We start from the raw sequence: 25,509 nt of genomic DNA, 5'->3' as shown, positions 1-25,509 counted from the left end.
CTGAAAAGAACTAGACAGGCTGTGGGAAAACTTAAAGACGTGGCAACCTACTGAAATAAAAGTGCAAGAGAACTATGCCTAGCAAAATTACAGCTGGTTGGAAATGATTTGAGATGTTACATCATTAACAGAAATTAGAAAACAGAAATTCTATCAGTGAAAAAATACCAGCATAACTGCATACAACTCCTTAGCCCTCTTTGAGTTGATGTTAGAAAAAGTACTTGGAAAATTTTCAAGGTTTTTTCCACCCTGCCAAAACTCTGAAATTAAGGCCAAGTTCTTTGTGTTCTCCAGGTGAGCAGGACCAATTCCATTGTAATTGACATCGCATATTTAAAAGTGAAAAGGCTCTGCAGGGTGGCAGAGAGTGAATAGGACTCCCCATGGCTTACTTCTTGCCAAAAAGGCCATATTGCCTGGGCTCCCCCAGTCTGGAGACCCACCACTCCCAATAGGAGCCTACATCCTGGTCCCCGAATTCCCTCCTGAAGGAGTCTCCTCTTACCCTTGGGCTAATGGCTCTACTTTCTTATGCGTAAATCCTCTTGAAAACCCATTAAAATTGCTTAAAACTGAGCTGATAATGAGATTAAAGACTCAGAAACAGAGAATAAAAAAAGATGACATTTTTCTAGGCAAATAGCAGGGTGTTCTGAAAGAGACTGGCCTTACAAAGTGACTAAGATATTGTTGGTAGGTCTGAGAAGTTTTGCAGAGATACATTCTCTAGTTTAAAGATCAGTCTTAAGGACTGGAGCCATGCACTTATAATAGCATGGATACCAATCTCTAGTTACAGTATTACACTCAAACCACATCAATGTCTTTCCACCTGGGCCATGAATGAAAGAATGAATCATGTAATAACAGGTGCAGGAAGGTAGACGTACTATCCAACTTTAAACATCAAAATTACATCTAGCTAATCTCTCTCAGTTCCCTGTCTATACGAGCTAGAGTCTTGCTCTGAACTGCCTTCTCTTTTTCCTGCTCATATATACACATCTCAGGAGAACAAGTCAGTTAAGTAGCTAGTTTAGTTAGGCACACATTAGGTAGGGATGAACTCCTCAAAGCTCAAAGATGTGGTCCAAGAGAGGAGTGACAGTTTCCCAAAACCAAATTTGCTTGGAGAAAGCTTGTTAGCTCTGAAGGCAAAATCATCCACCAAAGTTTTTACCACATTGTAAAATGTCTGCAAACTCCCATAAATCAGAAAAAAAAACCAAACAAACCAAAAAACAACAAACACTAGAGAGGTGAAACTCAAACATAAAGCAGTAGTTAGTAGCAGTAATTAGACAAAAATTACCTTGATTCACCATCTTTTCATAGACTCCTAGTTTCATAGAAGCTCTGAACAGAGTCAAATGCAACCCCCTCTTGACAGGAATTTTGGAGGAGCAGAAGATGGGAACCAGGCTCAAGGAACTATATTTTGTCACCTTCTGACAATCTTACCATTAAGACTGTAAAGTAAAATAAATTTTACGGTATTTGGTTGTTAAAACACTTACTAATTATGAACAGAAATCTTGTAATAGATAGCAAATGTGGCAAAAGCGTATGAACTGCATTGAAATATTTTATTTGGTGTTACTTGGTGGCCATCAGGATCATGACTATCATAGCTTGCACGAGTTCTGTCTCAGTGAGCTGGCAATCTCAGGAAGTACAAAGAATACACAGGAGACCACAAGAATCCAGGGGGAATAAGTGGATAACAGCTTGATTGAAGTGGCCTGGGAAGGCGGGATATCTACAGAAATGTCTGAAAGACAAATGTATGAAGACATCAGCATGTGAAGTGCAAGAACACAGATAGTCTGGAAGAGGACCTCATGGACTGTGGGAGCTAAGATATAAGGCAAAAGGAAGGATACTGTATATCTTCGACTAGCTGGGGTTTTACTCGCTGCCTACCTTTAGAACATACGGGGAGGTATTTTTGAAAGATGAAAAGCTCCTTTCTGCTTATGAGAGTCCCTGACAGAGAGCATTTCTCTGCACTAACCTCTGTGACACAACTTCAGCTTTCTCCTGTCCCCATGTTTGCTCCTTCCATGGAGGGAACAAATTAGATTATTACTGCCATTAGGAGGAACAGCGGGTGGCTTCCAGGGCCATGGAAAGTCCCCAACCAAAACTGGAGATAGATTAATTCATTTCATGCAAAGCAAAGGCAACACCAGATCTCTCTGGCAAGTCTAAAGGAAGATCATGTGCAGTGGCAACTGCAAGTGGAAGGAGTCAAGGTTGCATTAATCTCCAACCAGCCTTTCTCAGGGTACTGGAGTGTCAAGAAGAACAAATGATACATTTAGTCACCTGAGCATGACTAAGAACCATAGGCCTCAGCAAGCATTATGAGTGCTTTAGAAGGAGCTCTGAGGGAGGGCAGATAGCCCAGCTGTCAGAGTAATGGCATTCTTGAGCACATTGGCTGCATGTGGCCCTCGTCTCCAAATGGTAAATAAGGAAGACAAAAAAAAACAACAAAACCACCCTAACCCAACCCCCTCAAAGCTAAAGCAATTACTTATTCAGCAGATGAAACTATGCAAACTATAAAATGACAAGAACATACATGATCACACATTGGCTTTCACAATAAATACAGTTAAGTTTACATTCTGTCCAATTTAAGGAAAGGAAAAATGTCTAAGTCTGCATTTTATCAACTTCCATAATCATTAGATCGCACTAAAATATATACATCTTATATGGATAAAAGGAAGCAACATCTTTCACCTTGCCTCACTTTAATAACTACAGCTTTGAGGTGTGGTGAAGCTGGAGACTGGACATCATTTTGTTTATATTGCTTTCTCCTTATCACACTATATTTGACTGGGCGTCTTTTTGTATAGAAAGTTTGCTACAATTGCCTTAACAATGTTGACCTCTTTTGTAAAAACCTGAAGGCATCTGCAGCTATTGTTCCTGAAGATAGATGTGCTCTCCAAAATGTTACCATTTCATGGCACCTCTCCAACGACAGAATGGAATTTTTTTTGTATATATTCTTTTTTTTTTTTTTTTTTTCAAATGCTATAAGAGAAAGGAAAACAATCATGGCTAAGGCCATTTGTGAGATGGCATTAAAAGAGCCTACTCTGAGACAGATAAAAATAATGAGAATCTTTCTGTCAAGAAGGATTTAGAAAATATCACTAGCATTATTAAAATTTAATTTTTTACTGTGCTTTTTGGTTCCCCCTTTTCCAGTGATAATGAGCAGGACTGCACACCTCCACATTGCTAGTACTTGTTTTGAGCAATAAATTCAGCCTTCCAGTCTGAAGACATTTCAGACAACAATTTTGACTGCTATAGGCTTATTTTTCAACCTGTCCTGTGCTTTGAGTCTTCCTATAAAAACCAGTTCATAAGCTAATTTTCCACAAGGCCGGTGGAACAAATAAAAATCAATTTTTGCCCAACTGGTTCTGAGAAAACCTGGGAATAGTGAAGACAGAACAGTGAAAAATAAAAAGAATCGATGTATTCACAAAAGGTTTACCTGATAGAGAACTATCAAATTAGTTGACAGGAGATACTTGCCACTATTAGAGTATTTTCTTTTCAGCATGTTACAGTATTTCTATTAGGGGAGCAGAAATGCCTCTACTTTGTTATGACCTCAGACACCTTGGTTTAATAACCACTCCGAGCCTCCATGCATTCTGTAAAGCTACAGGGCACAAAGTCAAAGTGCAGAAGTACTTGCAGATCTTGCAACCGGAGGGACCTACAGGCCCAACCCGGCTTAGGGTGGGTGTAAGTTTTCATGATCTCAGAGAAAGAGCAAAGATTCCTGCCTCCGTGAACACAGGGAGATATTCATGACCTCAGGCCAACCTTGTCAAGAGGAATTTGGTCCATCAAGAAGGGAAAAAAATGTAAAACACTGCCCAGACTTCCCTCCCCAGCTGAAAAGAAAACCCAAATGTTCAGGAGAACACTGAAGACCAGTCAGTTTAATACCTCTTGGAGAGCAGAACGCAAATTTCTCCAAAATGGGAATCCCATTCTAAGACTTCCAAACTTTCAGAACTCCAAGTACAAAGCAGAACATAGGCTTTAATACTGCGGTTCAGTCCCTTTCATAATCCTCTCCACTAATTAGGTAAGGGCTTTTGAAACGGTGATACTGAGATGGATGGTTGCTTATGTCTGTCTGTCTGCAGTCAGGAAAACATGTCTGAAAAACCAACTGAAGAACAGAATCTGCTTTTTGCTACAAATTAAACATCACTCCAGTGGAAATAGTACAAATCTGTAATTTCCATGCTTAAGTATTAGGGAAGCTATTTTTAAGTAGCTGTAATCTTCACCATAGTACGCAGCATTTTATACACTCCTTCATTTTTATGAGTTTGCATTAAAATGTGACTCATTTTAACAGGAAAAAAAAAAAAAGATTAAGTATGTCAATCTGAAGCAAAGCTGCACATTACCTATTTAAAAATATTGTAACACCATGGAGACATCATTTCTGAGGCCAAACAAAACATTACTCAATAAAGAAATGGCATGAAATATAAAATATTCAGCAGAGGAAGGGTACTTGGAGTTAAGCAGTTTCACTGTCAGTAAACAGCACCACAATAAATAATATGCATTCAGAAAAAAAAAAGAAAAAAAAAAAAGAATACCTGTTCTTCACTACTCAAGATGTAGCACCTTAGTCTTGGAAACTAATACAGATACCAGTCATCTACTTAAGCACATGCAGGGAGAAACTAAAAACACCACACGTTTCGATTGTGAATCTCCTACAACTGATGTTAATTTGCTTATGATATCTGCCTGATTTAGAGCTAATCTTCGGTAAATTAACTCCTAATGCTGTCTGAAATAATCCTCTTAATGCTGGTCTGTCTTGAGTACTTTGTATCAAATACCATGAAATACGCAAGCATAAACAAGGCATGCAGTATTTGCAGTGCTGTTGGCTGCTCTCAAATATTTGCTGTGGGGCTCAACTGTGCCATGAAGACACAAGTGTGGTGCAGAGCCGTGCTGCCCTGGGGCAGCTCCGGGAAGGCACAGGGGCGTGTTGCTCCGGCTGTCCCTTTCACAGGGGTCAGGATGCCAGAACTGTGTCCCACTGCTGTTGGCTGCCTCAGAGAAGAGATGCTCTTTGCTCTTTACAAAATGGTGCAGGAAGTGCAACTCCGTATTCCAAACCTCCCACCTCCAGCAGCACATGGTAATGAGGAAAAGCAAACAGTTTGGGCTCTGAGATTTCAGAATGACAAGATGGGTGTTAAACGGCACTAATTATCAGCTGGAAGCCTAATTTGACAACTGGTTTGAAAAGAGAAAGACAGACAATTTCATTTCTTCAGACGGAGAAATATTTTAAGGGTATTGCTTCAACACTGGTCAACATAATTATTATTGTCAGTGTGCAAACTCCGTATTCAAAAATATATTTTTTCCACTAAATCCACCGGAACAATTTTCTCCCCCCAAATTAATTTAATGATACAGCTGAAAACCTAATTGATATTTGTGAGCAATGCCATTCCAACATATTATTTTCTCAATTTTTGAAACATAAATGGCAGGCACAAGTTTGACTGAATGGACTTCTTTATGTTTTAACAGGCTGTTTATTGGCCCAGACTCCAACATGTAATAAGCACAATTGCAAGATACATTTTTAATTGAAAAATTCATGTATTTTTACTATGAAAATAACTCAAATAAAAGGCAACTTTGTCATGTAAAAGGCTTTAAAATTTTTTTATATGTGGAATGTTGTTTAGAAATTATATGCTCACCAGAGCAAATGCTTTTAGGAGGCTATTAAAAGAAAAAAGGTATATATTGTTTAAATCATACTTTATTGGAGCTTGCTTTTTCAGTACGTTAAAGAACAGATAAAGCACAGTGATCAGTGAGCCGTATGTGTCCAACAGCCCTTCAAGAGTCTTGTGGAAATGTATAAAACAAGCAGCGATACAATCCTTTGCCAAACACCATCATAAATTTTTTATTTGGCAGCTAACATTCTCACTAGTTTTCTTGGCAGCAATTGGGACCTTTAGCAAGAAAGGTGCAGGAGAAAAATACCTTGTTTAGAGATGTTTTCAACACTTTCTGGGATTTTTCAGAACTTCTGCCTGCAGCACATTTTACAACCACGGTCTCCAGTCACCTGATGAGTAGGTGGTGGTTTTAAACTTTTTTTTTAATATAGACAGCCTCCTACCCCCCTCTGGCCTTCAGCCTCCGATGTGAGCGTGGAGGGGGGCTGAGGTGCTCCACAGAGATACAAGCAGTTGCTCTTCTCTGTCTAGACAAAAAACTGAAAATAATATCAGAATGTACCTCTCATTGCTCCTGATACTATCTGTATCTGATTCCCTGACAACAGAGATAAATGAAAAGCAAACATATGCTGATTACTTGTGCATTACTTCTTTGGAGATCTCTGCAGAAAAGCTGGTCACAGGTGCAGAGCCTGGTCAGCCGTGGGCTGCCTCATCCACAGAAGAGTGGGACAGAGTACCCAGATCTGCTCTTCAAGGAGTTGCTTTTTGTTTGTTTTCTAAGATGTACTATACTTGACATCTGATGCACAGCTTTCCTGAGCACACACAGGTTTGCCAGTGCATTGTCTGTGTGCAAACACGGCCCCAGCAGTGCACTGGTTTGGGCTACATGGGATGGAATTACACAGTGGGCTCTCACCAGTTCACTTACAGAGCAGATGTTTTATTTTATGGAGTTTCACTGCTTCAGAATAGAAATAAGATTAACCTATTCCACATCTCAGCAACTTCCTCCAAAAGTTTCACAACAAGGAGATACATTTCAGCCCTTCACATGGACATGAAGGAAACAGTTTGTCTTAACCAGATGTGGCCCAGGAAAGGTACATTTTCCCCACTTGTTTCAAGTTGGAATTTACTTTTAAGACAGCATAAATTGCTTTAAACACAGGCTTAATGAAAGTGATGATGCTACACTTGCAAAGGCAACCCAATAGTCTTTCCCACAGCTTGTGCTCCAGTTTTGGCTCTCTTGTTTACTAGGGCCATCATCCACCCAAAACCTTTAAAGAGCACACACAGACATCTAGTGGCTGGTGAAAACACTGCAAGCAAGTCATTCTATCTGAGACAGCTCCACCGGAGACACTGAAGTTATGCCAGGTATGAGTGAAGCTAATTTCGTTGCTTACAACTACAGATGGGCAATCAAACAGGAGAGAACTGCTCTCTTTGTGCCATCCCATGTAGTCACGCTGCCTCTGGTAAGAAAGCTGCTCACTTGACAACTCTGCCTTCCCAAATTTCCCTCAGCACTAATTCATTTTAATTCACAGTCTGAGCTACTTGCACCTTTGCATTTCTCTCTCCTTGCTATTATTTTGTTGTACTCAAAAACGGAGGGGTTTAACTGTGCAGTATCATCTGAGAGACACGCTTTCTGAGTGCAGCTTCACACAGTGGAACTCTACAGAAAGCCACAGAGCAAAACGATTTTACAGGAAACAAAATACACACAAGATGAAAAATACCCAGCCAATAATAAATTCTAAATTGCTGCTGGAGGAATCTGATTTGATCTACAACCCACATCCATCAACGGAAGGATGCCTATAACTTCGGTGGGGTGCGAGTCCCACATCTGCAAAGGAGATCAGGAGACACGGTTTTGCACAAGGCTGTAAGAACCCAGTGCCCCGATCCTGCTCTCACTTACACCAGTTTGAATCAAGCGGTACTCAGCGGTGTCATAACCCTGTACATCTGTGTCAGACCCTGTGTTGCAAGGGCAAGGCTGATGCCAGGAATGCAAAACAGATGTTGCTTTCCCAATGTTTTCTTGTTGTCGTTTCAGTTGTTTTCGCTGGGTTCTGTTTTGGTTTTGGTCGGCAGGACTTTTCAGAGGGCAGACTGGAGCAGCGTTTCTGCCTCTTCCCTTTCATTTTGTGTGCGTGTGTGAATATGCACAGAGCCTTAGTTGCAACTGGGAAAAATCTGTGTTTTTTTCTCTTTTTTCAGCTTCATTTGAGCTATGCTCTGTTCCCTTGGGGCAAAGTGAAAGGTAGCTATTTGCGGATGGGAAAAAGGGCTTTTGTGAATAGCAAAACTGCATCACCGAGCAGCTTAAGAAAAAGATTTTTTGAAGTTATTTTTACTACTATTTTAAGAGGAAATGGGGATAAATATATCTTTTTTGCATGTTGACTCATTAACAAATTTGGCAATAAACACTTTATAATTAAGTCCACTGGTTTACTGCTGTCCAGAAGTTTCTCAGTACTCTTTGCACAGACGGTTTTGGAAAAAGCAGAACTCAGAAACAGCAAAAGGCAACTCCCAGCAGCTTGCTCAAGCAAATCTATCAGAGGCTTAAACTCACTTCTGAGCACTGAAATTTGAGATGCCGTATCAAATAAGCAGTTCTTTTTCCCCGAAGAGAAGAAACTGGGTGTAGCTAACCTAGTGCATAATAGGTTTATTCTCATTCACAAAACAGGAATTACTTTATGGCCCCAAAGTAAAACTAGTGCAGAAATATACTAGCAGATTTGCTGCAGATGTGCGCTGTGACACGTATGCAGAGAATCTGCTATTAATCACATGCTAAGATTTTAATATTATGTAGGGTAATGCAGGCAATCATTATGGTGAAGGTTCTGGATTCATAAAAGCCTAACCCACAAATGGGTCTTTTAAATTTAATACGTTTGAGCTCACTCTCACACTGCACCAGTTGAATTCCCTGCTTCAACCCCCACCCCGCACGCCGTTACATACATTTATTTCAATATCTATTGTGTGATTCTTTTTGTGTTGGTGCTCGGCTTCTTTCACTGTGACACATGACAGTTGTTGGTGAAAGTGCAGCTTTTCAATTCTTCCCTTTGCCAGACTATGACAGGAATGTCCTTGTTAGAGGGGTTGTTTGTGAGACCTCTGGATCTGCTTCTAGCGCAGGAAATGGTCTGGCTCAAATGCTGGAAAAGCCATCCTTCACCTGAACCCTTCAAAATGTGTGTCCGAACAGAACTAGAACCTATGTATCCGTACCCGGGTTAGGATTACTATGGACAATTATACCGTGAAAATGCATTATTCTGACAAAGCAATCAATCACATTATTTCTCACAATTTCAGTTCACCCCTAAAATTTTCCTTACCTCCATAGCCAGCTGGATATTATATTACCAAAGCTGTTGAAAGGGTGTAACACTAACCATGAAGCCAAAGGCCACTAAAACTATGCAATGCATAAATTTTTATTGTTTGCTCAGCATTGAAATCTCATTAGGGCTCATAACTCATCGGCACACTGCAAACATTTGCATCTGCTGATCATGAGAACTTAGAAGGAATGTACACCTTTGGCTAATTTACTTGTAATGTTTTCAGATGATACTCTGTGCGTGTTGCTTTTTACTTCCCTTTAAAAAAATTCCTCACACAGTTGCAATTGGAATGTCCACTTTTTAAACTAAACTTTCATTAGCAGTTTCTCAAGGTTGTTCTGTTGCTGGCAATGTTCATGATCATCATTTTACAAAAGCTTCATTTGACTTAGTATTCAGGACAGTCATTGTTTGAAAACTGTGCCCCATAGAGCATTTTGCTTCATTCATCCTTTTTGCTTTATGCAGTCACATTTTAATTAGATTAAAATTTGTCCTCCAATTAGCTTTCATTAAAGTATATAGTTTACAGCAAAAATCTCCACTGAGTTGTGCTTCAAAACTGTGCCTAAAGTTTAAAATTAAATAACTGTGCAAATGAAGTGATTATGAAGATTATTACTATGCAAAAAACATCAGTCACTTCTTGGTTTACTTATACATTTAACTCTGTAATTTATTTTGCCAACTTCAATACCTCTGTGTTCTCCAGAGTAGTAATCATAATAATATCTTGCAGTTACAGGATACCTTTCATTCCTAAGGATCCTCAGGGGCCTGATTCTGCAACCCTTATGCACATCGGCAGCTCTGCTGAAGTCCTTGAAATGATCTGAATCAGTGCTCCTTGCTCCATGTGCACCAAACCCAGCTACAGGTCAAGTGTTCCCATACCCATGGAGCACGACTATTACGTAAAAAGTACTTTGCCCTATTGCTGGGTGAGATGTAGCAGCTCTTCAATGGCATGCGGTTACAAGACTCACCACTTTGAATGAGGGTGTGAAGACAGTTACTCCACCTGAGTTAAAACTGAAGAGAAAACTGAGAATGTCGTTATCCAAATCGGAAATGGCTCGGTACAACATGGGCTACATCGCCCGTGTCACTCATATCTTCAGATTCAACACCACCAAGTATCAGATGCCCAGTTGGTAATGCTTCCTGCACACGCAAATTTACTATGTGCTGAAGGCTATATAAAGTTTACAGTTTGCAAGACTGATCCTACAACCAGACGGGCATTTGTTCTGGAGCAATCTCCCAGTGGAACACATGGGACAGTGCGTTGGAGCAGAGCTCCGCAGAAACGGATCTGTTTGCAGGAAATTCTCTTCCAATAGCAAAGAGCTATTCCAATAGCTATAAATATATACTCATATAAAAAAAAAAATAATAAATGAGAGCGAGAGAAAGACAGAGAGATGCAGCCAACATTTAAAAACTAAAAATAGAGAGAGACACTTGGGTTACAAAAACAGGGACTTGTCTTTGCTCTAGCAACATTTTTGTGATAGGAGGAACAGAGCTGAAAACAAATATTTTACTGTAAATGAAATGTGGTTTAAAGCCATGAGAGAGCAACTTCAGCAAAATGCAGCAGTGTACAAGCAGTGTTTCCTATTTACTCATGCACTAATTGGTTGAATCATTAGTAAGTCTTCACATTACTGAGTTAAATAGCATTATTCCCACTTAGTAGACGGCAAAACTAAAGATTAAGGGTGTCAAAGGCTAGAAGGGAGCTTATAGTTCAAATGTTCTGACTCCAAGCCTTGTACTCAAGCCAAAACCATGCTTCTAAGATGCAAAGCATCCAGCAGCAATACTAATTTTAGGAGTCATGCTCAGGTCTGTCCTTCTCCCTCTGCTCCCATTTCCTCTTGGTGTTCATTTCTGCCATCACATTGCAGCATGCCAACCTCAGCTGTGCTGATTCAACAGCTTGTGGGTCCATGTGATGAATCAGATCAAGGAATTGATCCAGGACAAAAATAGAAAAAAGCAAGAAGTAGAGACTGGGAGAGCAGAGCTGTTCTGCACAGGATCAATTCAATTTCAAGACACTGACTCTAGAACTCTAGAGACAGGCAGTGAGTAGTTTTGGGGGCAGAAGATCCCACTGTTGATGCTGATAGTTTCGAATCACAGAATTGAAGCTCAAACCATCCAGAAATCTTCAAATTGTCCTCTTTTTTTTTTTTTTTCTCAAATAGCATTTTTTATATATTATACTACCTCTGTACAAGAAATTAGCAGAAGGCAATTCAGAAAATGGAAGTACTTCACTCTCCCCAATTAAAACCCCAAAAACCAAATTCACCCTCTAAGTTATATTGACGAGAATGCAGAAATACTGCTCCATTTCCTCAGTGGAGTTGTCGTGTTTCAGAAAATACAGACAAACTAGCCATGCTTTACATCAAGAGTGCATTTACAAATACTTTACAAAGGATTTAGATGATTAAACACATACTGAGACAGTTAATAAAATTTAGGGCTATTTTGGAATTCTCCAAATCAAACGATTGTTTGCAATCCTGGTTACTGCTTTCTACCTTAGGTTGAGCTCTAATGCACACCATCACAACATTCTGTTAATTCTTAATAAATTAGTTATGTTAGCAAAATTGAAAAACAAACAAACAAACAAAAAAAAGCCCAAATCCTACGTGAAGTAATGCATTAAATAATCAGGACTTTGAGGCTTTTAGGATAAATGAATCAGATCCAAGAGTCAGATATTTGGAGGTAGTTAGCCAGCCCGTGCCGTGAATTAGACACATCATGGCCCTTAAAAATCTCAGCCCTCATCACCACATATGCAGGAATTATGCAATTTTAAAAAGTTGGCCAAGTGTCATCTGAAAAGGCACAAATGCTGAAGTAATTGCAACAGCTGAGGAACATATCTTTTCTTCGACAAAACATCAGCATCATGACAGGATGCTTAAAGCTCCAGCGCTTCACGCTGGTAGTGGAAAAAAAAAAAGCCTAACAATAGAAGCCTCAAGGAATGCTAAATATAATTGGTATCCTTACAAAGTACAGCATGCTCTGTTAGAAAAGAATATAAATTATTTCTCGCGAGTTTACTCAGTCATTTTAAGCAGGTTCTTCTTTTAATAGTTTTTACATGGTGCTGGACACATGGAACATTTTTAATAAAGAAATAATCTTAGTTTACTTTTTACTGCTACGTGATTTATAAGGTTAAAAAAAAAAAAGGGTATCTATTCTGGTCGTATATTTGGTGCTATTTTTGCCTAGGAATGGAAACTCAAAGTGGAAATAGAGCCATTCATTCACACTTACAGGATGACATCCCGTTGACAGGCATGCAAACTTGGAAAGGTGCTACACAGTCACTCTTAAAATACTACTCTATATTTTTTTCCTTCTAAGCTTCAATTAAGTAAACTTTAAAGAGGGATCAGTACTTCATTAAGGCTAAGGGTTCATCGTTTGCAAGGGATCATCTTTCAGAAGTACAAAGACAGAAAAGTCAAGGCACTAACTACTAAATAAACTGTTTTCACAACAGAAGTGGCACCTTCAAGCCACTCTATGGAGAGATGCTGTGCTGCTGCACATCTACTCACTCAGATTTTGATTTTAAAGATCATTCCCTATTACCATCAGAAAGGTCATCAATCTTTTCTGTGAGGGATTTGGTTATATGTGGTTATATGTGTCTGTATATATATATATATTTTAATTTGGAGAAAACGAAAATCATAAAAGGCATGGAAACACAGTTGAGGTGGATATGTTCGCAGATTCTAATACAGCTGGAACACTGTTGGTGCTAATGAGACCTTAACAAGTGATCCTTGTCTGGCATGCTGTACAAAACAAACTACACTCAAATCCAAACAGAAAAACAGGCAACCTCAAACCTCCTGAACTTGTCGACTTGAGCTTACAAGTCTTATTGGAGCTCGTTCTCAAGCTTGCTTCCAAAAGTCACCCAAAATTGGAAGGACCTTTACAGTGGGAAGAAAGGAAGGAAAAGTTTCCACGTAAGACCTGGCATTTCAAAATGGTAGATAGAGCAACTGAGCCCTAGAGGGTCTTGTCAAATTCCTACAAGAACAGTTCATAAGACTTCAGGTCTATCATAACTAAATCAAAATGTCAGGACTCAGAAGCCACACCATAAATCATGCACTCTGAGATCTAGGTACATAATCCTTTGCCTTTCCTTTCTGTTGGGCTTCTGCAGTCCTGTGCATGCCTCTGCAAAGCCAATAAACACATGCTTTCCTTTCTTGCATACAGAGAAAACCTCAGCTAGTCCCAAATTTTAATGATTTTAAATGATGTGTTCTGTCACTCCTTTTCCACCAACATTCTTGTTTTCTTGCTGATTGTAGAAAAGCCTTTGACCTGCTCATGAAAACACCATTTCTATTTCTGTCATCCCAAGTTAACAAATGAGGAGAAAGGAAACTCCTGTGTCACTCCAAAGCTTCACCTTCTGAGTTCCCCTGCCTCATCACAGCACTAGTCCTCTAAAGTAAAGCCAGCAATAAAGGGCTGAAGCTTCAATGAGACATCAGCACTTGCTTAAATGGTATTCCAAATCATAGGCTAAATGGCAGTCAGCAAGAGCAGATATTTACTTCGTGCAGACTCTCTGGATACAATGGATTTATGGCTGCCAATTCTAAACAAGGCTGCTATTGTCTCTTCACATTTTATCTACCTCCATTATTCATTTATGTTGATTTTGATTGATGAAGACAGTTTAAAAAAGGAGGGGAGAAGGGAGGAAGGGGAGAGAATACTTCAACTGCTTGGTCTGTAATTTCTGTGAATCTACAGTTCATACTGGAAGAATGTTACTCGAAAGAAATGTCAACTTGCACATTTTGGGAAGAATGTTTCCTTTTGCCTTTCTTTCTTCTAATTGAAATATAGGAAGCAGTGCACAAGCAGTGCTTGTGATACATATCTGATCACTGTAGATACAGCATTTCACACTGCCATCAGACAGGAAAATCAGTGTTATTCTTCTTAATGAACAAGTGTTAAGACTTCAGCAAAACCTCTTTTACGTATTTACTTCCTATGCCTCAGCTAATTAAGTTTTAGGCTGGCTTGATCTGCCAAAAACTGCTTGGATCACAGAGTTGAACCTAAGCAGAGTAGATACAAAGTGAAAGCATCTGTCAGAAAGTCACTCTGATGACTGTGGGGAAGTCATAAAGAAGAGGCCCAGCTTTTGCTGTTTTACTTCCAGATACATGGTATTTACTGACCTCTCATTAAAATATCCTGACAGAATACTGATAGTTCCTAATCTGATACATTTATTTCCATGAGAGTCCATGGCTGAGGCCTAAAAAGAAAGAGATTCCTGAGAGTCATTCAAATTCTGTTCACTCCTCCCAAAGTTTTAAGTGAGCTTCTAAGCAAGCACTACAAACTTGCCAAGCTCTCTGCTTACTTATGGGAAAAAAAGAAAATCGAATGCATTCACCACATTCTCTTATCTCCCTACTCAAAGATCTGCCCCAGCTATGTTAACTGTAATGTTCACTTGACTGCCCATGGCCAAGGGCAGCCTAGTACTCAGTTGAATATTTGGTTGCAGGATTTCCTTTCTAGTTCCACCCCTTTCAATGCTTTAAATAGTATGAAGGAATTATAATACAGCAAGAGAAGGAGCAAAAAAAAAAAAATGGACAGATAAATTGTTAATAGACTGTTACCAGATATCAGTCACTGTCCTGTTAAAGAATCAAACCCTCTCTTGAAATTTTTGTGTTTGAAATACTGGTCTTTTACAATGACTGACTTTTCAGGAAGAGAACTTTGCTCCTTGCTATTAGCTTTGAGAATCTGTGGTTACAAACAGTATGTGTAAAAAGGAAAACTTGAATTCCAAGAACAAACAGACAAGGGAAGGAAGAGTCTGTGGAACTGCTGAATACACAGAAGCTTGTTGCTTCACTACTTCGTTCATTCTACAAGGCATAATTACATCTGTCTTTTTTAATATTACATGGTTCTTATTATTACTTTCTGTACCATCTCTCATGTTTCAAGGGAGTAGTCCTGCTCCTAAGCTTATTGTAATTACTCTGTATTTCTGCAGAGCTCTAATGGCAATTCCTGTTGATGGACACAAGAACGTGTGCAAAATCAACCAGTTCTGGTTTTGAAATTCCTATCTTCACAATTTTGACTTTTCAAAATGATCTGCTCTTAATACAATGCAAGTTGTTGTCAAAGGCTGTCAAATAAACGATAAAGCTCTCAGGAAGTAAACATCTCTCCTCTAGTAGATTTGTATATATTTCTGCAAAAGAAAAGAATTCTGAAAGTAAATAAACACATGGGAGGATTAGAGAAGCAATAAACAAAAGCATTTCCGCATTTTGAATTTAAGACAAGAGGAGCCTCTTTCCAGCCACTGCCAGGAAATATTATTGCACCAAGATGAAGTTTGTGCTGTCTAGAATATTATTCAATGCTAAGGCATATGTGTAAGTACACATACATACATGTGTACTTACACATGTATGTATACTTACATGTGTACAGAAACATTGTTTCTGTTTCAAGATGATGAAGCTAATGCTGAAACCTTTCAGTCCTAATGAAGGAGTTTACAGGGTTCTTGATCCCTGTACCCCACCTTGATTCTCCCGCAATCCCTCTGAAAGCTTTAAAACAGTCTCCAGCATCAACATGGTACAGAGCCTGTTGAACATGCTGATCTGCTCATGATTACTCTTTGCCACTGTAAAACAATCTAACTCCTCAAGTGAATGGAGTCTGTAGCAACAATGGTGTTATTGACTTGTTGCTCCAGCTCTATTTAGTTATTACCCTCGAGGCCACAATCAATAGACTTTGCACCAAGTCAGCCTAATAAATCCCAGGCTTTCACTGGAGCTTTGCCAGGAACTGCTAGAAAATCTATGGCAGTCAAACACTTAGAGTATGAATAACATAGAAAGCTGTACTGACAGCTGTATAAATTAATTAACAAGGAATGTTCTTATTCTTTTAAGAAGATCATAATGCACGTTTACCATGATTTAAGGAGTCACAGGTAGAGCAACAGAAAAATTACCTTTGTGCTTTCCTTTTAAATACAAATCAAATGTAATTAAAAACATAACAGCTTCAGATTACCTTTTCCTCCCTTTGATTATTGGATGTGCAAAAATCTGCACTCACATTACTGCAGCAGCCATTTAATTACTCCAAGTTTTATTTAAAAAGGAACATACCCAGCAAACACTGAATGCTTAGCGTAAACAGTGCAGGCATTTTAACTTGATAAATGTTGATTGTTGTGCGTTTGTGTTACCATATCCTGCATCTGCAATGGGGATTTAAATCCTGTTTGTAATACGGTGATTAAAACAGAAACAAATAGAAGAGGAGGAAATAGTTGTTCAAGTAAGAGGTTGTCACTGGTGAATTCTAGGTTCTTTCAGTTCCTCCTGTAATAAGCAAATATTCTGCAGACTCAGCTCTGAGGCTCCTGATCGCAGTGTCCCGAGATGCGCCGAACCTACTGTAGCAAGAGCTTGGTGCCAGCCCAGAACAAAAGAATCTCCTTTTCGCACGTTGAAAACAAATGTAGCAGATCAATAGGCTCTTTCAACTGATTTGTTGCCCCAGTGGTACTTTCTGGGAGCATTCAGCTTTCCTAATGAGGGTCACGGCTTTGATGAGAAGCAACAAGCCGGGGTCAGGCAGCCAGCTGGTCTGGCACTTGACACTCGCTGCGCAACGAAGGTGTGTGATTGTGTGCACAACCTCCAGGCAGAGACAAATGTTGAAGACTGAGTCGTGGCAGTCTTTGCTTTGTTGGGAAGGGATGGAAAGCTTAGACAATCACTACGAGCTACTATTAGCCTAGAAACATGAGATTCATCTGCTTCATGTGTTGGCAGCACTGATGTCACAGGCAATGTGAGAGAGTCAGAGCACAGTGGGGCTTTTCTCCTCTGCTCTACACAATCGTGATTGAGATCAGTACTTGCTAACCTGCCCATCACTTGGGTGGGTGCACCAAGCGTCTCACTATACCACCTAACTTAGGTGTTCAACCCAGCCTGCTCCTACTGACAGCCTGGGGAGGGCTTGGTGACAGCAACCAAACCAGTTAACCTGAGGAGAAGGCAGTGAGGAGACATGGCACAGGCACCTTCAGCTGGATCATAAGGTGTGATCATGCTCTTAGGTATCCTTCACCCCTGTGCCCAAAGAACCCTGAAGACAGACACCACAACCATAGCAGTCTGATCAGATTAGCTTTCCTCAGACAATGTGGCCTCCTGTGGTCACTTCAGTACTGCTTGCCATCAGCAGAGAGGAAGAGATGAAGTTCATTTCATCGCTCTCAGTTCCTCTCCTCTGTGGACAAAATCCTCAATTTCTGTTTCAATCCCCCTGCCCCAAAAGGACTTAAGATTTGTTTTTTGGGGAAAAAAAAAGTTACACTTTGCATTTATAACCAGACCTCAAAGGCAACTGATTCCACCACTGAAGGAACTTCAAGGTTACTTCACTGCTGCTGAAATCTCATTTCTCCCTTTCTTTGCATTCTAAGTATATTTCATAACTTTGTTTTAAAATATCCCTTTCTATATAGTCAACTGTAAGGCACAAAACATAACTTCTCTTTCACGAGGCCAATATCAACACCCAAAATTGTGTCACTGGAAACTCTGTTCATATCTAGAAGTCTAGAGGGCGAGATGTGTGAGAAGCAGCTGATGGTTTGTTTACATCCTAGCATTCGCTACTAGTAGTAGGGTGATAGCTCACAACACACAAAGCAATGCAATGCTAGCATCAGTCAATACATGAAAGAGAGAGACTGAGCAAATAGGACCTGCCAAAAGCAACAATACTGAATCTAGTGCAGGCATCCCTTTTCCTTCTGAGTCAGTTTTTGCAGCAAGCTCCACCATGTTCTCATGAAGCACTGTACTGCTGGAAATAGCTCTGCTTTCCTGATGAGACGTAAAACTAAGTTCCTGGTCTTTTGGGAGTCATTAAAGATCCTGAGATAAAAGTGAATCTCATTAGCCAATTCTAAGAAACTCATACGAAGACAAACTTCAGAAGAAGGGATAGTTGTTTATAAATGCAGCAGTGCAAAATTTCTTGAAGTTTTTGCCCAAATTCTGCATCTGACCTCAAAACTCTTTTTTCATGTACTGATTTGACAGTCTTATTTTTAAGAACTGCTCACATTAGCAATCTCATAACAGTACTTTTTTTCTTGTACATAACTTGTACATGAATAAGAACAGTAATTCCTAGGCATACAGCCACGGCAAGGTAAAACTTCCAGTACATTGCATCATTCTACAAAATACTGCCTGCTAGACTACTCTGTAATTGCTTTTACTTCTTGAAATAATCACCTCTGAAATCTCCATTTGGATTTTGGCAGGTGGCAATCCCAAGGGGTACCACTGCAGTGGCCAACTACTCATCCCCTTCCTTTGTTCAGCTTTCTTTTTTCATATACTTGAGGGCTGGCCCTAAGAATTTGACCAGTAGCAGGCAGCCCTGTGATGGAGCAGATTTAGAGCATGAGAAATGGAAATGGAAATAGAGAACAGTTGAAAAAATCCACTTTAATTTGATTTTGGTTTTCTGAAAAACAGTCCCATGCTTAAACGCATTTCTAGTGAAGGACCTTAAAAGTTGTACAGCTACTTTGGTTGTTTTTCTAAATTCAAACATGTGATATCTCACTTTAATCTTAACTGCTTCTTAAGGTGATAACACTGAACAATGTGGCTCTAGAACATATAGGCCAAAGAGAAGCAGGAAATGTTTTTCTTTCCAGCAGGTCTACAGAGGTTTAACAAAAAGAAACTCTCTTGAGCATGACACTAGTGCTGAAAATAAATGATAATATTGCTTGGGGCTGGGTTTTCAGTGACTTGTTCCTTTCTATCAAACATTCTGCAGCTAATTGACTTTGGAAAAGAATCCGTGGAAAGCCGGTATGGCCTGGCCTGCTTTAATTGGGGTGGCGCCCACCAATAGTTTCTCAGGATCAGGGAAAAGGCATCCTCCCTCCAAGACAGGCTGCTATTTACTTGTGTTCCTTCAAAATTCTTTCGTCATGATAGACCGGATCAACCCAATCTAAATGTTTTGATCTGTTACATATGTGGAAAATGAGATACTGGCACATGCACAAAAAGCAGCTGCTTTCCAAGTGCAGCATCTTAATGACCTCTGTACGGAGCACAGGGGCAAGTGAATTAGTCCTCTACCAATGGAGACAGCTTTACCATCCAGTCTCCATGTAATCTGGGAAAGGAAACTCAATGCCTGCCTTAAATGATGGAATTAAGCTAGATGTAACTTGCAAATTGATTAATTTTCTCAGCAGACTGAGATTGATCTAAGTTTTCTCTTTTGTGCTGTAAGTATTCTACGCTTGTCCTGATGCAAGCTGGCTAAAATAAATTAGCTAGTGTGGAATAAATTTAAAGGGACACTGACAGATCTAATTTAGCCCCAAATTAAAGATAAAAGTGAGAACAATACAAAATAAATATTAAAAAGTCAGTCAGGAAGAAAAAGAAATGTTTTTGTGAGATTTCTTATAAAGAAATAATTTTCATTTAAATAATATTTGCAACCTGCAATTGAGTTCTGTGGTGAAGGTGAAATCACATTCAGCTAGGTGACACTAGTAAGCCTATTACAGCTCTTCAACTGCAACCACCGACAGCAAACAAAGAAATGCAATGTTTCTCTTGGGTGCCAAGAGTTTAAATACGCTGCAGTCTTGCTAGCCTAATATTTTAGAGATATACATAAGCCTTTAAAATATTTTAAAATATCCCCGTGATTATAGACAATATGATCACTCCTGGCATGATTGCTTTGATCCAGTGTACCACGTTGCCAAAGTTCTTCCTGTACTGATGCACTAACCAAGGCCCTTGGAAATCCATGTACTCCACTATCAGCTTCACCTGTTGGCAATGACTCTGGAAAGAAGCAGTTCTGTGGGCTCATAAATCTGATCCAACATGCCTGAACTAAGACAGGAGAAAAGAGTTCATTTAAATTCACGTGACAAACAGTTTAAACTAACTGATTTTGTGCCAGTTTAAAACAGTTCCCCAATCTTATTCCTGTTTCAACTTCAGAATATGCATGTGTATTAAAAAGCACACACATACAAGTTTTAAGATGAGTTTTGTATGATCACATTTTCCCACCTCACTTTCTGTTCCCTTGGCCACCAAGCAATGCGAAACTTGTAGCTGCATGGGGAGCTCACCCAGCAGTGTGACTGGGTGCAGTACCTCCAATGATGGGAACTCAGGAAAATGTGCACGCCTTGCTTGCCATTGTATGAAGTAAGATCTGTGGCATCCATACCATAAATGATTTGCCACCCCTCATTAGAATTTAAGTTGCTAACTGAGCTCAGAACTTTCACATCCTATTTTATTTACCAGACACTTTTAAATAGTAAATAAAACTTGATGTGGTAGAAAGAATGAGTAACAACTATGGAAGTTCCTTGGTGTGGGAAGAGACACAGAACACAAATTTATCTGTAGCTGCATCAGAAAGAGTTTAATAAGGCCTGAGAGTAAAACACAGAAAGAGGAAGGATAAGGTTAGTTTTTATAGCAAGACAGAAATTGATTATTATCACCTTAATGGTGATAAATACAATGATATCAGCTGTCTTATTGCTCAGCTGGATGAAACAGCACGTATTTCATTAGCCTAGGAGATTCATACTTAAGAGGTGACAAACTGAATTGGCATTAAGAATAATGTTGGCCTTTATAACTTTTTTTTCCTAAAGAAACTGTTATTTTATTGAACAGGACAAAACTTACATTTAAAGGAAGGCTTTATTTGTCACACACACGTGATCTAAACTCAATAAACTGAACAAGGCTTTTCTTTCTCCCTAAATCAGTATAATAATGGTAGTTTTGTTTAAGCTGCTTGTTTGTACAAAAGCCTGTAGATATATAGACCTCGGGGTAATCCTATTGCTGAAAGTAAGACCTAAATGAAAACAAATCTTACTAGCAGATCTCTATTTTGAAGACAGCTCTATTCAAATTGGCTGTGCTGATTATACTCTGAGATAACTTGCACACCATTTAAGGTTGATCACTTTAGCAAATACAAGCTTTGTACTGCAATTTTCTAGTCTTTCATTTTCCAGGATAGCAAAGACCCCCTCAACTACTTCAAGAGAAAGTTACTTAACTCTAGGCCACCAGACTCTTCAGGGAGAAAGAAGTAAATGCAAGAGCTCAATTTTAAAGCTCTACTTTAGGATGTTAAATGATACTGGATTTTACTGCTTCTGCATGTTGAAGAGCATTTTCTCTTTTTCTCCTTTGCGCATACACTCATCAGAGCTCAGAACAGCAGGAGGATGACTCTACTCCAAACAACATCTACACAAAACTAGCAAGAATGATGTGCAAAAAACTGATTGTGCCTGTTCTCTTCTCAAATGAAATATTATTCTGGCGAATAAGTAGCATCTATCACAGAGATGGTGCAGAATGGGAAAAGGGAAAACCTAAAAAGAGAAATCTTTTAGAAGCCAACTGACTTTTCTCGAGTGGGGAACAAAAAACATATACTAGCAGAAAGTTGGATAGTGCTTATTTTCTTCTACTACATCAATAGGGCCAATCAGTTTATGTCCACTAGTTACTCGCACATAGTTTTAATCTTTAGATGGAATCTTTTCATTCCCCCTACCAAAACAGTAGCAAAAGTGAACTGATAAGCCCTAAATGTAATACGGCCAACTTCAGCGTTCTCACTTTAAATTTACTACTGAAGTGGACTGAAACTGTCACTGCTGAAATAACTAAAGGGTTGCTCCAAGTAATACTGATTGAGAGAAGACGTAGGAGCACACAACCTCTGACGGTGGCTTAAACACCCCTTGCTATTTTACAGCTCCCTTCCACTCCCTCAGTTGACTGGTATTCTTTCTTACAAGCATGTGCACAGATATGTTTGTCTTGTGCAGAAGACATCATCAAGGGTTTCATTAACTTCTAAAAGCAATTTTCAAAGGCAATTTTGGGGTACTGGTAAGAACAACACCATGCTGTTCCTACCAAAAGATTCCACGATGAATCTTCTGGTAAAGGTCCACAGTGAGGTGGGAAAAGCAGTACTAAGCTGCTGGGCCCTTCCCCCCCTCCCTTAGCCCCTTCCAGGCTGCATGCAGTGCAGGGGAATGACTGGGCTTGTGCTCTCCATTCATTGCAAACTCCACTCGCTGCAGCGAGGGCACAAGTTTTAACTAGTCTGCTGACTTCAACGGCATTTACTAACACAACAAATGTCCACCAAGTCAGGAGTTCTTTAGAATAAGGATTACGGACCTCTGAGGAAAAATAAAATTTAAACAAGGGAGGTGATGGGCTGACTCTGAAAGGACAGATGATTTGGGTCAGATGTGCACTAAAAGCTTCAAAAGTCAGGTTGCTTTTTCTCTTAAATCCTTTGTTTATATGCTCAACTCTGCCTTTCCCCTCTGGTTCCTACCTAAAAACTTACTTCTTCCTCTATACCTGAGGCCTCTTATCCCTCTCTGCTTTCCTTCCTTGTCTGGTTCCCACTCCCTATGCCCATAAAGCAGCTTGTTTTTCCACTCTTTTTCACTCTTTGTTTACCCTAAATCTTTTTAAAGATTATTTCCCTCCTCCCAATCTCCCCAGTAAATCCATTAGGTGAAGTGATTAATTCATTGTGCCCCAGGAACCTGCCACAGCCACATTCTGAAGGGGTAACATGTCATTGCACACAGACGATATGATGGGGCTGAAATAAGTGAATTTGCCTTTGTTGCAGAGGAAGCCTATAGCATACCTTGAACCCAGCTCTGTAGCTCCAAGTCTGAAAGATATTTAACTCTCTGAATGGGTAATGCTCCCTGATGCCTTAGTTCACTTGGCCCCTCTTGCTGGCTAGCAATTCAATTTAAAACAGACACAGTGGGCTAAAGTACTCTCATTGGATTATTTCATCTATCTAAGCAAGGGACATCAGAAAACACTCACTGATTAGAAATACAGTTATAGCTGTATATACTCAGAGTTACTAATTCATTAACAAGACTGAACATTTTAATGTAAAGTTCAATGGTACCATGTGACAAAGTACCAAAGTACCTCCATCCTGCCCCCCAAGGAAGTCTCACCCTAATTCTAAATATTTGGCATTATCTTAAACCTTTCAAGAATGAGGCTTTATCACCTTCCCAGTGCTCTGTATGTTTGTGTTAACAAAAATATCATGCATTACTGTAGTTATCTACATGAATGTCTAAAACCCATTGAGTTTTGTAATTTCTTGGCTTCAGTGAATTCCAGTGGCAATGAATCCTTCAGATTGATCATACATAGTGTAAAGAGGCAGGTCTGATTCTGGGAGCTAAACCAAAGCAGGGAGCTTGTGTGGAAGATATTTTTAATTGGGGAATGAAGTTTTTTTTTCTTAAAAACAACCAACCTGTCTGTGCCTTAGTTCTCTGCTAGGCTGATGATGTGACAATTTCTTATATTGTCTCAATGTTTTTGCTCAATTCTATGAGAAAAGGGTAGAATAGCAATTCTGGTAAGAGCAATGCCAATGAAAGAGCAATACATATATTTCTTAACATATTCATACACATCTATTTGCTTGTTCCTTGACAGATGAATTTCCAGGACAGCATTTGCTCTGTTGGCACATCAATGCTCATGAATACAGTACACCAGGGGAAATAAAAAATGGATTTTATTAAGTTTATTAGCAGCTAAAAACATGATACTTCAATGCTGGAAGTAAAGTAATCCACCTACACAATTTGAATGGAATGAACATTTGGCTTCAACCACAGCTCATATGTAAAATATAAATCCAGTTTCTCCATCAGAACTCCTTTGGGGTCTGGTTTTACACTACCTTGATCAAACCAAGAATTAAAGTTCAAGCTAGTTTCGATTCCCATATGGCAACATGACCTACACGTTTGTATTAGTGGTGCTACTCCTTCCACACCACTCTTCATATCAGCATTTCCCCAGCTTCTCCCTCTTTTTTTTTTTTTTTTTTCCCTCTTTTGTTTCCTTTCTTTTAAATTTAAGAGGATTTTAAACATCATATGGATAATATATTGTAAAAACAATGAAAAAAAGTCATTCAAAACCTGAAAGGCACTTCTAAATGAGGTCTCACCTCTCTGCCACCAAGTATTGCCTATGGAAGAGAGAGCTGCTACTGGATACAGATAACACAAGAAAAGATTATTTTTGCAAGAAAATCTTACAGCTTAATGTAGTTATTTTCAATCTAAAGAACACATGATAACACAGAGGCTGCATTTTTAAGGCTGTATTGTAAGAATTGGACTTGTGAGATTGAGTCCTTCTGGGTTCAGTCCTGTCTCTGTTCCAGATACACACTGCACTCATTGGGGATCCCTCTGCACCACTGTGACAGGACTTTTCCATCTGTAAAATGAAGACTCACTTCCCACAAAAAGATGCTGCAAAGCTTGGTTCATATCTACAGTGTTCTGAAGCTCTGGGGTTAAAACAGGTGTCTACATCTGAAATTGATCTTATACACCTACAGCAATATCTACATTAAGCTGTGGTGGCATATTCTTACTTTTACTTTACTAGAAGACGACAGACCTGATTTCCTCCCAGATCTCACTGTTGGCACCTGGGAGGCAGCTGTAAAGCAGAAGGCAATGCTACTGTTGATCTCACTGCAAGGTTTTCACAGCATGGAAGACCCTCCAGCTGACTTGGACACTTCACTGTCCATCAGCCAGAGGTGTCCTGTTAATGACCAGGACAGGTATGCTGAGGTTGCTACAGATCAGGAACTATAAGGAGCTCAGATTGGTTGTGTTCACAACTTCAGGTTGCAGCTATTTCTCTAGAAATCTATAGCTCTTAATTAGCATAGGATAGTATCAGCTCCAGGCAAAAGACATTCTCCATCAATCAAGGAAGAAATGGATCTGATAAACCAGAACACCTTCCTCTTATCCCAAGATGTGGGTACTTCAATAAACACTGTTACCAAAAACCAAAGTTACAAGAACAAATGGGAGAAAAATGATGGGTAAGTAGCATACTGCATCTGGATACCAACCAGGTGAATGCAAGAAGGTAGCAGTTGCCAGGACTGCATGTTTTAGCAATGAAGTGCAGGGAAACAACAACAAACTCCAATTAATCACTTGCCCATGTACGAGAGGGAGTTAAATCAGCTAATCATGTCTGCCATCACAGGCCGGGTACTATAGCATAGCTCAGAAAGTCAAG

At 39.5% G+C, this 25,509-nt stretch overlaps 1 protein-coding gene across 6 annotated transcripts in view; it reads right to left on the bottom strand.

The window, feature by feature from the left end:
* The window catches only part of VTI1A (vesicle transport through interaction with t-SNAREs 1A), a 249,222-nt gene that overhangs the window by 6,264 nt on the left and 217,449 nt on the right, over positions 1-25,509 (bottom strand). Inside the window, exon 9 of one of the 6 annotated variants that reach the window (XM_042863699.1) lies at positions 1,620-1,774. The exons of 4 other annotated variants lie outside the window; for them this stretch is intronic. In XM_042863699.1, the coding sequence (XP_042719633.1) occupies positions 1,669-1,774 (106 nt within the window). In that variant the 3' untranslated portion in view covers positions 1,620-1,668. Of the gene's footprint in view, positions 1-1,619; positions 1,775-25,509 lie in introns of those variants that run through there. One more of the 6 variants, XM_042863701.1, reaches the window with a different exon arrangement.

The sequence above is a fragment of the Lagopus leucura genome, unplaced genomic scaffold (genome assembly GCF_019238085.1).
Source record: "Lagopus leucura isolate 7727_CA_CO unplaced genomic scaffold, USGS_WTPT01 Super-Scaffold_741, whole genome shotgun sequence".
In the NCBI taxonomy this organism is placed as follows: domain Eukaryota; kingdom Metazoa; phylum Chordata; class Aves; order Galliformes; family Phasianidae; genus Lagopus; species Lagopus leucura.
This window is presented reverse-complemented; position numbering and strand designations above follow the sequence as displayed.